The sequence below is a fragment of the Hippopotamus amphibius genome, chromosome 5, assembly GCF_030028045.1.
Source record: "Hippopotamus amphibius kiboko isolate mHipAmp2 chromosome 5, mHipAmp2.hap2, whole genome shotgun sequence".
Taxonomy (NCBI): Eukaryota; Metazoa; Chordata; class Mammalia; order Artiodactyla; family Hippopotamidae; genus Hippopotamus; species Hippopotamus amphibius.
The window spans coordinates 30,011,658-30,026,778 of NC_080190.1; the positions used below are offsets into that span (position 1 = coordinate 30,011,658).

Genomic DNA, 15,121 nt, shown 5'->3' on the forward strand with positions numbered 1-15,121 from the left:
TGGAAATAAAATCAAGAATAAACGAATGGGACCTCATGAAACTTAAAAGCTTTTGCACAGCAAAAGAAACCATAAACAAGACTAAAAGGCAACCCTCAGAATGGGAAAAAATAATTGCCTATGAAACAACGGACAAAGGATTAACCTCCAAAATATACAAGCAGCTCATGCAGCTTCATACCAAAAAAGCAAATAACCCAATCCACAAATGGGCAGAAGACCTAAATAGACATTTCTCCAAAGAAGACATACAGATGGCCAACAAACACATGAAAAGATGCTCAACATCACTTATCATCAGAGAAATGCAAGTCAAAGCCACAATGAGGTATCACCTCACACCAATCAGAATGGCCATCATCACAAAGTCTGGAAACCACAAATGTTGGAGAGGGTGTGGAGAAAAGGGAACTCTCCTGCACTGTTGGTGGGACTGTAAGTTGGTACAGCCACTATGGAAAACAATTTGGAGGTTCCTTAAAAAACTACAAATAGAACTACCATATGATCCAGTCATCCCACTCCTGGGCATATACCCAAAGAAAACCATAATCCCAAAAGAAACTTGTACCATAATGTTTATTGCAGCACTCTTTACAATAGCCAGGACATGGAAGCAACCGAAATGCCCATCAACAAATGAATGGATACAGAAGATGTGGCATATATATACAATGGAATATTACTCAGCTATAAAAAGGGATGAGATGGAGGTATATGTAATGAGGTGGATAGAACTACAATCTGTCATACATAGTGAAGTAAGTCAGAAAGAGAAGGACAAATATTGTATGCTAACTCACATATACGGAATCTAAAAATGGTACTGATGAACTCAGAGACAAGAACAAGGAAGCAGATACAGAGAATGGACTGGAGAACTCGAGGTATGGGAGGGGGCGGGGGGTGAAGGGGAAACAGACGAAGTGAGAGAGTAGCACAGACATATATATACTACCAACTGTAAAATAGATAGTCAGTGGGAAGTTGTTGTATAACAAAGGGAGTCCAACTCGAGGATGGAAGATGCCTTAGAGGACTGGGGCAGGGAGGGTGGGGGGGACTCGAGGGGGGGGCGTCAAGGAAGGGAGGGAATATGGGGATATGTGTATAAAAACAGTTGATTGAACCTGGTGTATCCCCCCCCAAAAAAAAAGAATAAAAAAAAAAAAAAAAAGAATAATGCATTAATTCAAGCAAACTCCCAGACTTCATACTCACATTGAGTGCATTGGATAGAACAAAGCCCACAGTGTCCCCACTTAGGGTATCTCTATAAATAACCATCATCAAGGATGAAAAGAAGACGATCAGGTTCCCAATCAGCTCCAGACGAACTGCAAGCCACCTGGAGGGCAACAGAACCAGAGAAAGAGGTGTCACTGAGAGGTGTCCACTTCCTTACCTTACCCAGCAACCTAGGTGTTCCTAGAACATTCTCAGAGGGCTTGAGTTGGTAGGGCTATGTTCTTAGGAGGTGCCTCAAATTGATTATGCCATGTGTTCCTAAAATCTCTTAAATGGGATTTTAGAAAATAAATTGCATTTTAAAAGATACTAGAAGAGTTTGCTAAGCTAAGGGAATCCTATAGTTCAACATCTCCCAAACTTGCCAAATCATAAGAATCATCTGGTGGCAATTGTTAAAAATACACAAATTCATGCAAAAAAATTCCTGGACTCTTCCACAGGAGATTTAGGGAATGGGTTTTAGGACTCTGCATTTTAACAAATGTTCCAAGTGAGTTCTTTTGGTTAGGCATGGGAAACAATGGTGTAAAGAATCCACTTGTAAAGTTAGAAAGAAATCACCAGAGGAAGGTTCACAATACCCTGTCTGATTTCATGATTTTAAAAAGGCGGAGAAGAAGCTGGAGGTAGGAGGGAAGTTAGGTGCGAGCTGATGACAGGGAGATATGTTGGACTTTGTAGAGAACTGCATAGTATGTAAATTGATGTAATTTATAAAAACTGATGTTCCCAGGAAAATGTGCTTAACTAAATTTGCACAAATAATTCTAGCACATATACAAATAAATATACATATTTTACAATGGGGGTCCAACAAACAATTGACTCATGCCTGTTGCCTTCTTGGAATATACCTTTTCAAAAAAATATTTATTTATTCATTTATTTGGCTGCATTGGGTCTTTGTTGCTGCCCAACGGGGCTTTCTCTAGTTGCGGAGAGTGGGGGCTACTCTTTGTTGCAGTGTGCAGGCTTCTTATTGTGGTGGCTTCTGTTGTTGCAGATCATGGGCTCTAGGTGCACGGGCTTCAGTAGTTGTGGCTCACAGGCTCTAGAGCGCAGGCGCAGTAGTTGTGGCACATGGCCTTAGTTGCTCTGCAGCATGTGGGATATTCCCAGGCCAGGGATTAACCTGTGACCCCCGCATTGGCAGGCAGATTCTTAACTACTGCACCACCAGGGAAGTCCCTCTTGGAACATATCTAAGATATAAAATATCTTTACAATCAAATATCTGACCTTTCCAAATAATACTAAGCATCATTAGCCTGTCCTTCACACCACAAGACAGTATGAAAGCCACTCAGGAGTTTTCACTTCCTGGTGACCCAATGGTTAAGAATCCGCCTGCCAATGCAGGGGACACGGGTTCAACCCCTGGTCCGGGAAGATCCCACATGCCCCGGAGCAGCTAAGCCTGTGTACCACAACTACTGAGCCTGTGCTCTAGAGCCTGCAAGCCACAATTACTAAGCCCATGTGCCACAACTACTGAAGCCTGCAAGCTTAACACCTGTACTCCACAATAGGAGAAGCTACTGCACTGAGAAGCCAGAGCACTGCAATGAAGATTAGCCCCCACTTGCCGCAAGGAGAGAAAGCCCGCGCGCAGCATTGAATACCCAGTGCAGCCAACAAATAAATAAATTTATTTAAAAAAAAAAGTTTTCACTACCTGAAAAAGACTTTCCTCCTCCAAGAACATACGACTTCTTGCCAGGGTCTAATGAAGCTGGAGGAATCAAGAATGCTCACCCTTTTTGGGACTTCCCTGGTGGCACAGTGGTTAAGAATCTGCCTGCCAATGCAGGGGACACGGGTTCGATCCCTAGTCCAGGAAGATCCCACATGCCGTGGAGCAACTAAGCCTGTGTGTCACAATTACTGAAGCCTGAACACCTAGAGCCCATGCTCCTCAACAAGAGAGGCCACTGCACTGAGAAGCCTGCGCACCACAACGAAGAGTAGCCCCTACTTGCCGCAACTAGAGAAAAAGCCTGCGCTCAGCTATGAAGACCCAGTGCAGCCAAAAACAAACAAACTTCTAAAAAAAATGCTCACCCTTTCTGGATTCACCTCACAAGATGTGAGCTTTTCATTTCTGTCATCATTGATTTTACCTAAAATTTCTCAGCTCTCCTCCCTCCAACCTCTGCTTCTTTCACCACCCTACAAAGAGTGTCCTGCCTGTGGAGAATCTCACATCCATCCTCAGGGAAGCAAACAGAGAATGTCCAGTTCACCCAGGACTTGAACAGTCCCTGAGTTACCAAATGTTCACAGATGTCATGTGACTTCCTCCTTAAGCCTGGGAGGTAGGCTGTGTTCCAGCCATTGTACACACAAGGAAAATGAGATTTTCCTGAGAGGGGTGATGACAATTCACCCAGCTTGGTAAGTGGCAGAGCAGATCCAGGGACCCAGTCTCTGACTCCAAAGCTCATGCTTTCTCTTCTCTACTCACATGACAGCCCTATTTGGCCAGAGTGAATTTCACATTGCTGGCCACGCCTGCCCTCCCTCAGCTAACGTCAAAAGTGCAGAACTGCAAAGCACATATTTGGGTGAATATTCTTGGGCAGCCTCACCTGTTGGAGATAATCCAGGAAAAGACACATTTTTGGTTGGTATCAATCGCCGTCTCATTGTGCTTTAGAAATCGCTCCTGGTGCTCAAAGGCACGGATAACAGGCAAACCTGACACAGTCTCACTGAAGTGAGAGTAGATTGGGGACCTGGTGACAGAGTCCAGTCGTTTCAGCTGGCGGGAAGTAGCCACATAAAATATCTAGACCCAAACAAGTAAAGAATCAGTCATACAATTATGCCACATATGCTATACCTCTTCCTTCATGGCCGTGACCCAATATTCTTTACGTTGAGGACACAGCTTACATGTGAACAGAGAAGCAGCTCTGTTCTCATCTCTGACTAGAGGAGAGATTAGAGAGGCTCAGAGGAAGAGGAAGAGGAAGAGGACAGTGGGAAGACCTGGGGTTGGTGGGAAACAGGAGTGTGAGAGCAAGGACACAACACCTCAGCCCTAGAGGCTGGAATTTTCACCATATAAGGGGTTTTGTCAGCCTAACCCATATGCTCCCAAGAATCTTCACATATTGTCTAAAGGACAGTTTTGTAGTGGTTAGAAAATGGTCTCAAAGGATTTTATAAATGCAGCTGGGAACCGAGGGGTGTGGAAAGGGGAGATGGGCAGTAAATGGTCCAAGAAAGATATGCCAAGGTTTGGATAAAAATTGGATAGAATCAGGTAAGTGACCAAAGCTGTGCTCTGACAGTGTGTGAAGGTGAAGATCGTTTGGAGATGTGTGGAATGCTGAGTGTCTAAGAACCGGAAGTGGATGTAATAGGGTGGGCTGAAGGGGGAGGTTCAATGGGGTGGGTTAGTGGTGCTGCTAGACTCCAAAAGGATTTGTTGAAGAGCTGGGCACTTGAGAGTCAGAATTCAAAATGCTACACCTGGAAGTTTCCTCAAATACCCAGCCTCTTATTTATTGGTTTGTCACTAACAAAGATGACAATGTAGCTGAGGAACTCAACACAAACACCAGGGGTGTCAACGTACCACGGGCCAAAAGCCTCCCCTTGACTGAAGGGCCTCAGAATCATTTTCTCGAGGTGATGAATTCATCCCAGAGATAACTGGTGGGACAAGAACTGTCCCCACAGTCTCCCTCCCCTCATCCGTTTTTACTACGGGCATGGACCCTTACACTTGCTCTAGTTCTTCTGCGAGGCTTAGCTCACAAGCTACCTGTGTCCTCAAAAACACGCTGGAATTGAGCCTGAGCTACCCACAGATACCCCAGTGAAAGGAGAACTGCCCTGAAGTGAAAAGAGACCAGGCTGCTGCCAAGGGACATCTCCAAGTAGATAAGCCTAAGCCAACCAAGGAAGCAGCCTTAGTACAACTCTTCTAGAAGCAACCAATTACCTCACCCTTGTGAAGGGTCTAATAGAGCTTTAAGACTTTGTCTGGAGCCAGCCTCAAAGTGGAAGAGCTGGGCACTTGAGAGTCTTGGGTCCAAACATAAATCTGCCCCACTTACACTTATCCGGGGTGGGGGCAGCAGTTAAGGTGAGATGGACCGTGAACCTCCACCCATCGGTGCTGACACTTCGGTTTCAGACAGTGGCCTACAGGCTCCTTGGTATGTTGACATTGGACTCCATGATGAAGATGCTGGAGAGTGGGGAGTGACTAGCAATAAACATGAGCATCTGGGGAAGAAACTTGGGCTTTTATGAGTAGAGAAGAAAGGAAACCTGGCCTATTCCAAACCTACCTGAACAGACACATAAATGACACCAAGAGGAATGATGACAACGATGAAGAGTGGCGTGGCCAGGCAGATCATGACCAGGGTGCTGATGATGCCCAGGAAGCACAGAACCCAGCTGCGCACAGACATGGGGAGGGTGTCATCCACAGTGGAGATATCCTGGGGACACACAGGGAGGGGAGACGGTAAGCTAATTAATTCCTATGACATTTACATCTTCTAGGCTCCAGCAGAGAATTTGCTCAGTCACATCAGAAAGCAAATAACTATATGTAAGAAAAAAATAAATCCTCACCAGCTATTAGTTTTGTGCTGATTACTTTTGACCCTTACCTGGCACAGATTCTCCATCTTTCCTTCCTCCACCCCCTCCTTCATCTCCTCTTAAGGGCTCAGTCATCAGCTCCAGAGGACCCTAGATCCAACTCTCCTTTTTGGTCGGAGCCACCTCGCCCACAAAACTCACTATATAATTAACGACAGTTTCCTTTTTCATGCAAAATCAGTTAGCAAAATATGACTGTTGCCTAAGTAACTCACAGCAAGATCTCTGTTCTCTTTTTTCAGAAGATTATATATACATATATATACACATATATGATGACATCGGAAAAGAGTGTGCAATCTTTGCAAAATTCCTGTGAGAAGCCTCCCTATCCAAAATTGTGTACTTTCTTATGTTCTATTTAAGAGCAGAAAGCCCATTTAAGTTGTCTCCAATGATATCATGCCCACCATTTTTGTTCCAGAGGAAGGTGACAAGTGGGGGCCTGCCCACTTTTGAAGCAGCCACCACGTCCCCAGAACCTGGCTGTGGGCTGTGTCTGCTCCAAGACCAAACAAATAAGGGCTCAGAGCTGCTCAGACAGTTCTTAAAATGTGCGCCCTCTTCTTCAAACAGAAGACTGAATACTACCAGTGATAGATGAATATTACTCAGAATTGTCTGATTTCCCCTGTTCCTGAAATTTCCACCTCATACTCAATAAGAATCAGTGAGTTCGGTCTGGCCCATGGAAGAGAGCCATCTATGATCTTAGCATTTATTGAGCATCCCAATGCCTAGTACAGTCCTTGGCTCATAGAAGGTACTCAATAAATGCTGAATGAATGAATGAATGCTAAAAGTTCCAGGATTCGCAGTCGATGGAGACAATGTTTCAGAACCCCATTAAAATCATAGGATTCCACAATCCAGACCTGTTTACTTATTTTTAAAGCATCAAAGATGGGAGTTTCAGGAATGGAAGCAGTGACTAAGCAAAGGATGGTCCTGCTATCCCTTTTATCCACCATCTGAACCAGTGGTAGCGCCTTTACTTGTGTTCTTCCCTCTGCAGAATAACCTTTCATGTCCTGCTTCTACTGCCACCTGCCCATCCCCGACCCCCACCAGCTCCCTGGCTAACTTCTATGACTTAGGTCTCACCTTTCTGGCATTTCCCACCCTTGGTCACCCAGGCTGAGCTGGTACCTCTTTGTCACTCTTTTGTACTCCCAGGATGCCACCGTATACATCGTCGTTATTGGTTTTCCTATGTATCATAATCCTTTATTTCCTTGGCCGTCTTCCTCACTAGACGGTGAGCTAATTAAAGGGCCAGAGTTGTTCATCCTTGTGTCCCCAGGATCCTTAGGACCCCACACAAGGTGTTCGAGAAATGTCTGCATGCTGAGTGGACCAAAGAACTGGAACTGCCCAGCGTTGCCTAGGGCCATGTGAGAATTCTTTCCTGTCAGAAATAGAAAGATCCTCAGCATAGAAAACACATAGCCCTTGAGATACTTACGCCAGAAAACCTGTTCACTATCCGGCCTGTGGGTGTTGTGTCAAAAAATCTCATGGGTGCGTGAAGGATATTGCTCAGCAGTTGCTTGTGAAGGATGTTGGATGCATGGTTGGAACCATAGACACTGCAGAGATTTGCTATGAGCACAAATACACCTGGAAATGGAACCAGTTTAGTCAGCACCGTGCACAGGGATCCCTGAAGACTCGCGCAGGACATAATGGCACCTTTTTTCCCGAGTCCAGGCAACGTGCGTGGACCTGACAGATTCTCTCAGGCTGTGTCGTAGCCATCACACGTACCTTGTGCTAATCCCAGCGCTCCGTAGACGCCAACTCGCAGGTCCCTCTGCGAGGCTGGATAGTTGGTGCTATTGAAGATTTTAGAGTCACTGGTCCAAGCACTGAGCCAGAAGTTTGATCCAATAAAAGCCACAGAATAGAGCACAAACCCAAAGATAATGAAGAGTATGGAACACCATCCTATTGCTTGTAGGTATTTCAGGTAGATGGAGAACTTCACCTGCAAAGCCCCCACCTCGATATTAGTAGAATTCTTAGTGGCTTTTGGTGAGGAATTAACTAGAATACTAATCATAGGGGGAGTGCAGTCCTTTGGAAAAATGGTTAGCAGGTAGTGAAATCTAGTAGTCTGTGATCACATCTTGTACTGGGCCAGGATAATAATCAATGCTGAAATACAATGCGGGGTAAATAACCATCAGATTACCAATGAGCTTCTAGATGCAATTAAGAGGGGAAGATATAAAGACAGAGTGGGACATGTAAGGCTATACCACAGACCTTGGAATTTGTTTTATCAACATTTAAAACCTCAAATTTAAGAGCTTGGTTTTAAGTTTTACTAATTTGAATTGTGTGCTATGAGCTTGATATATTGGTATTCTCTAGCCCCCAGAATAGCATCTCAAAGCATTTTTATTGTTTTTACGACATATCAGAATGGAATCAAACAGTCATGAAGTGTGGTATGACGATATTCACAGGAAACATGTCATTCTTCATGGAAATACAATTTGATAAAAAGCCCAGAGCTTCTGCTAACATTTCAATGATAAATTTAAAGGTTGGCAAAGCACATAAGACATATCCCTCTGTAGATATGTATTCAAGTTATCAAACTTAAAAATGTTTGAATCCCAAGCTTTATATAACCTAGAGGTGATAAAAAGCTCTAATAGCACCACTTTTTACTGTGGTGTTTACCTTTCCAGTTTGTACGAATTCCTTCTTAATTAGTTTTTGTCCCTTCACTGGTTCTTCCTCCTCCTTCAGGATATTCATATTCCGAGTTTTCAAGGAGTCTTTTAAGGACTTCAGACGCCTGCTACTGGACCTAGAACTGAGAAATTGAGAGGGGAAACTTTCCTGAGCATGTCGGTACATCCCAAGGGTCTTCTTGCAAGCTGGGGTCATAGTCACTCTGCTTGCCTCAAAGTGCATTTCAGAGCAGATGGTCATGGGGGAAACACACCACCCCAATCCTCCTTCCCATGCATGGAAACGAAAGAAGAGCTGAGGGTGTCCATGTGGACACTCAGGACAAGTCCACAGAGAAAAAGAGATGGATCAAGTGGAACTATGGAAGTGACGGGGGCTGCCCACTGAATAGACGACTAACCTGCGGCTAAATGTTCGATGGAGACTGTTCTCTCTCTTCATGGACAAGGAGGCCACATCCTCAGGGATTTCCTCCACACTGGGTATCAGCTCATAGTCATCTTCTTCACCATCCTCATTGACTAGGAGACACATCAAAGGTTAGGGAGATAGCTGCATAGAGCTGTCACAGCCCTACGAACAAGAAGAGAAGTCTTTTCTGATTTTGTTCGCCTTAGTAAGAGATCCCAGATGTACACATAGGTTGGAATCTTTTACTCCAGAAATACTATTTATTAGGACATCTCATTTACCAGGATAAAGGAGAGATAAGTTAATATTCCACTGGAAGAGAAATGGTCAAAAAGGAGAATAACATTCCCAGAAGCTTCTACATTCCTTTGGAGCAGGATAGAACTTTTAAGGGTTATAGTAGACAAACAGAAGAGTCATAATCCCCAGAACTGACTAAAAAGGTACGTGTAAATTTAAAATGTTCTGCTTGAAATTCAAATAATTTGACAAATAAAATTTAAATAAAATTTTATTAATTTAAAGTATTTTAAAAAACATATCCTGAAAATAAAAGGTAAAACAGCTTGGGCTGTGAAAATGGTAATGACCTCCAGAATTGATACGTCCATAAAAGAAATGAACATCCTGGCCCCAAACTGTCAAAATCAAATTTTCCATACCTTTGAAATTAACTAGGCTTGTAACAATCCAAGGAGCATTTATTTAAGAAAAGTGGCGAGGGACTTCCCTGGTGGTCCAGTGATGAAGACTCCGTGCTCCCAACGCAGGGCCTGGGTTTAACCACTGGTCAGGGAACTAGATCCTGCATGCCGAAACTAAGAGCCCACATCTAAGACCCGGTGCAGTCCAGTTAATTAATTAACGAATTAACTACATATAAAAAAAGAAAAATAGCTAAATCTCATAAAGGACAGTAAGCTTTGTAATAGTTTAATTTACCCTATTCCTAGCCCCCTCTCCTTAGATCTGCTGTAGCCTAGAGAACCAAGAGCCTCACGATCACTGTAACCATGAAAATCAGCAACCTAGCAGCGACTGGAGGGAACAGAGTGGGTTCAGGACATGCCCAAAACCGCACTTCTGGAGAACTGTCATTCTCTGACCTGGAAGTTCCCTGGGAAACCCCATTCACAGGGCTTGTCTTTACTGGACCTGACTTGGAGCTGGCGCTAACGATCAGCAGTGGTTGTTTAACAACACAGATGCCTGAGGCAGTGATAACAACTGGGGCGAATGAGAAACTGACCAAGAACTTGAAAGGAAAAAGGCTGGGGAATAAGATATTCACAGGGAGCTTTGATATCTTCAGTACATGGCTGGCAATCGAGAACGTCATACACATGTGTAGGGTGGCACACATGCTCAAGAAAGACTTGAGAATGGCCCATTCTCTTACCTCCGGCTTACCTTCAAGACTCAGCACAAGCAGGAAACAAAAGCTGAGGCAGAGCTACACACTGCCTGTTGGCATGTTACAAAGACATGCCCACCCCCAGCCCCCAGCCCCATAGAGCCTCTCAGCAGAGGCTGAGTGAACTGTTGGTTCCAGGCACTTGGGAAAGTATCTGCCCAGTCATTATCTGACCACTAAGCCAGCCAAGCAGGAACTTCAGCCACCACATGAGACGAAGCATATAGACGTAACAGAATTAGTTCAGGAAACTAAACAGGAGGAACAACAACAAACCCTGGTGGAGGAAGGAGGGGAGAGGCACGTGAAAAGATTTTTAACATCGCTAATTATCACAGAAATGCAAATCAGAACTACAGTGAGGTATCACCTCACACCAGTCAAAATGGCCATCATCAAAAAATCCACAAACGGTAAATGCTGGAGAGGGTGTGGCGAGAAGGGAAGCCTCCTGCACTGTTAGTGGGAATGTAAACTGGGGCAGCCACTATGGAGAACAGTATGGGGGTTCCTTAAAAAACTACAAGCAGAACTACCATATGACCCAGCAATCCTACTCCTGGGCACATATTCGGAGGAAGGAGGGGAGAGAGATCATATTTCCAGAGCTGTTAAACTATTTATAATGACCAGTTTTCAACAAAAAATTATGAGGCATACAAGGAAGCAGGAAAGTATGACACAGGAAAAAAGCAGTCAACAGAAACTGTACTCGAGGAAGCCCAGATGTTGGACTTAAAGAAGACAATAAGTCAGCTATGATAAACGTGTTCAAAGAACAATAGGAAACCACATCTAAAGATCTAAAGGAAAGTATGAGAATGAGTTCTTACCAAATAGGGAACATCTCTATTAGGCCATTAGGATGGGCCCCTGATCCAATGTCTGATGTCCTTGTAAAAAGGGGAAATCTGGACACAAATGCACATAAGGATAACAATGTGTGAAGATGAAGGCAGAGATTGATGTGATGTTCCTACAGCCAAGAACGCCAAAGATTGCCAGCAAACCACCAGAAGCTAGGAGAAAGACCTGGGATAGATCCTTCCCTATGATCTTCAGAAGGAACCAATCTGGTTGACACCTTGATTTTGGACTTCTAGCCTCTAGAACTGTGAGACAATAAATTTCTGTTGTTTAAGACACCCAGTTTGTAGTGTTTTGTTATGGCAGCTAATTAGGAAATACAGAGAGCCAATATTGATACAGTGCCCTCCTGGCCTTCCCTTTCTGCCATCTCATGGTCTGTGTCTTGACTCCCAGAACCAACACAACAGCACGCCAGGCACTGGGGCTTACACAACTTCTCAGAAATGGCTTATCAATGTTTCCCAGAACAAGGGTTTAATGAGCTGTTTTGCAAACTGTCGTTTGTACACAACAGGTAGGATTTTTCAAAGGGGCTGTCTACCCACGGGGGTTTATAAACAGAATTCAGAAACTCAGATCCAGGCAAATCAGAAAAAAAGTTTAGAATTAGAATGAGAAACCTGCCCAGGCTGGGGTGATGTGGTGGACTGAGCAGTAACTCAGGGGGATCCAGCATCAGATACTGCCCTTTGCTTGAGTCCTTCACTCCCAGGCAGGCGATTTTGTTTTCTCCAGGCCAGTCCCTAGAGTGCATGAGGACTGATGGAAAGCTTTGACCCCTTCCTTTCTGCTGGAATCCCTGCCCCACTTTTCCTGCTGCCTCCCAGTCCCTGCCGCCCACACCATCCTATTCTTTGTTCCTGCCCTGTCCTGCCAATGCTTACAGACTTCCTGGTTTAGGCTTTTCTTTCCAACTACTGTGGTTTTAAACCAACACATATCCTGACCTTGAGGCCTGAATGTGCTCCCACTTGCAGTCTCTGCAGTTACTGCCTCTTCTGATTGACTTTTTGGAATGCCTTTGTACCCTCCAGATCTTGCTTTCTCAGTCCTGATCTCCTGCAGATACCTGAAGCAGATACCCAGGACCATGCACAGGACTACTGTTGGCAGGTTCTTGGGAAGGACCCCAGAGACCAGGGTTCCATTACTGACTGGGGCTGATCAGTGACCCCAGTGGCAGTAGTATTGGGTCGGGTCTATTCCTGCGGTATACTGTGAGACTATGCAACTTCCATGATCTTTTTTCTGGTTCGACACACCCTGTGGTTTTTGGTCTATTAGTCAAGATCCCTTTGTTAGGGCTTATCAGCAATTTAGCAGTACACTATTAGTGTGAGGTATTACGAAGCTATCTAGGAAATGGTTTTAATGAATTTGGGTCGGTGTGATGGGATATGTGACTTGAGTTAACAGAAGCAAGGCTTTCCCATAAAGGGGGTCCCTCATGTCAAACTGATGTCTCTTCTGCAAGGGCTAATCACCCCGAACCTCTAGTCATCTTCTAAAGAGTGCCTTTTGATGGCATGTCAAAGCCCAGATGAGCAGGATGAGTCCCCAGCTTGGCTCAGATGGTATCAATAAATAGTGGTAGTTTACTACTCCTATCCCTGCCATACCCAAGTTCTGTCCTGTTCCAATCCTCTTCACATACCTGTGGCCTCATCTTCAGGACCTGTCTGTTTTACGAATGTCTTCAGGTTCTTAGCAAACAATCCTTTCTTGGCCAACAGAGTGCTGTAGGATCCCTTCTCTAAGATGGTGCCATTCCCCACGACCACAATCTCATCCACTTGGGGAAGAAAGTGAACGCTGTGTGTCACCAAGAGTCGAGTCTGTGAAAATAACAGTAAATGGTGCTACCTTATGTCCACCACCTTCCTTAGCTTACTCTTAAAAAGGAAAAACAGAGTCAATATGGGGCTTTGCTTCAAAATGTGGCCTGGACCACTTGACCTCTTTTACTTTCTCTTTACTTCCCAGAACCTCATCCTAAAACCTGACCCTGTAAGATGAGACTCCTATCATCATGGGTATCTTCACAGTTATTTTCCTTTAGTGACAATGAGGTTTGCCCTGCACACGTTTTCCTCCAGCTTCCTGGGTAGCCAAGTGTTGGGGGCTTAGGGATGTCACTTGAGGTCAAGGGCTATCAATATAACTGAGGCATGCAAAGCTAATTGCCCCTCTCACTAAACAGCTAGTCACTGATCGAACAAGAACTGCCCAGATTATTTTAGCATGTTAGAAACATTATAGGGCAAGAAGTTTTGTCTTTGGCCCAGGCCCTCCCTGGTATGGAAGACTTGGCATCCCTTGTATTCTTGTCTATCTATGGACCACGTTGACTACTGAAACAGGGACTCTACTCAAAGAAAGACAAACATTCTCAGATCTGTAATGCATTTCAGATAGGGGCTATGGGGTTGAGATGGGCCTCTGGAGAAATAGCCCAAGCCCACTGCCTCTGCTCTCTACTTCACAACCCCACAGACACTAGGTTGCTCTTATCAGGAAGACTCAGGAGATGCTCATCCTTTGAGTCTCAGCTCAAAGCCCACTCTGAGCCAACTTTTAGCCTTTCCTGAGTCCCCAGGCAAGAACTGGGTATTCCTCCAGTGTTTCCACTGTAGTTTGTATAGACTGCCATTAAAAATAATTCTTGTATATTATTGTTTGCTTTTTGGTGTGTCTGCCAATTTGACTGCAAGTTATTTGAGAGCAGGGACAAGACATTTTAATCTGCGTGTCCAGTCTTTGCAATGAACTAGGCCCAGGGTGGGTAGCCAGACATCTTGCACTCCACCCATATTTCTGACCAACTAGCTATAAATTGAGGATCCCCATGGCCCCCTCCTCAGGTTCGTTAATTTGCTAGAATGGCTCATAGACCCCAGGAAAATACTTTACTTACTGTTTACCAGTTTATTACAAAGGATACAACTCAGGAACAGTGAAATGGAAGAGATGCATTGGGTAAGGTTTGGGTGGGGGGGGTGCTTGAGAATTTCCATGCTCTCATCAGGTGTGCCACCCTCCCAGCACCTTAATGTTCTCACCAACCCAGAAGCTCTCTGGATCTGCTTATTCGAGAATTTTTATAACACAATCTCCAGCCCATCCTCCTCTCCTATCACACTCCTATCACTTTCTGAGGAACAGCCTTGTCTAGAGGCTATTTAGGGGCCCCTAAGTCACTCATTGGCATAAACTCAGGTGTGATCTAAAGGGTGTTATTGTGAATAACAGAAGACTCCTAGTATCACTCAAGAAATTCTAAGGGTTAGGAGCTCTGTGCCAGGAACTAATGACAAAGACCAAATATATTTCTTATTATACCACAGATTTCAAAGGACTTTTTAACCATAATTAATCATCCTAAGAGGCTCAATGTTGGAGCCAGAGAATAAAGCTCAAATTAGCCAGTTTCCACATAAGCTATGACCTCAAGATGGGAGCCCTCACCAGGTCATCTCCTGGGAGACCAGTCTGACACTATATCTCCTCAGCAGCCCAGGGGGCGGGTAAATAAGGGAATCTGCTTCAGGACCCAGCACTCCCAGGAGATGTGTGCCCCTCCTCATGTCTTCATCACTTTAAATAATTTCCCACCTTGCCTTTCAACAGGCCATTGGGACCCACGACCTTATTGAAAATATGTTTTCCCACATGAGCATCCACGGCTGACAAGGGGTCATCCAGAATATAGATGTCTGAATTCTGATAGGTAGCTCTGGCCAGGCTGATCCGCTGCTTCTGACCCCCACTGAGATTTATACCCTGAAGAAGAAAATAAGTTCTATTAAGTACTGAAACGCAGTCCCCCTAAAACTGAGTTTCTCT

The 15,121-nt window shown here is 44.5% G+C and overlaps 1 protein-coding gene across 3 annotated transcripts in view; it reads right to left on the reverse strand.

Moving 5' to 3' along the window:
- Nucleotides 1–15,121, reverse strand: part of ABCC2 (ATP binding cassette subfamily C member 2) — an 88,433-nt gene that overhangs the window by 31,893 nt on the left and 41,419 nt on the right. For all 3 annotated transcript variants that reach the window (XM_057737167.1, XM_057737165.1, XM_057737166.1), the window contains 9 exons: nt 14,891–15,058; nt 12,933–13,113; nt 8,984–9,104; nt 8,569–8,704; nt 7,645–7,864; nt 7,343–7,497; nt 5,556–5,711; nt 3,840–4,039; nt 1,222–1,348 (listed from right to left, as the gene is read on the reverse strand). In XM_057737167.1, the coding sequence (XP_057593150.1) occupies nt 1,222–1,348; nt 3,840–4,039; nt 5,556–5,711; nt 7,343–7,497; nt 7,645–7,864; nt 8,569–8,704; nt 8,984–9,104; nt 12,933–13,113; nt 14,891–15,058 (1,464 nt within the window). The remainder of the gene's footprint in view (nt 1–1,221; nt 1,349–3,839; nt 4,040–5,555; nt 5,712–7,342; nt 7,498–7,644; nt 7,865–8,568; nt 8,705–8,983; nt 9,105–12,932; nt 13,114–14,890; nt 15,059–15,121) is intronic.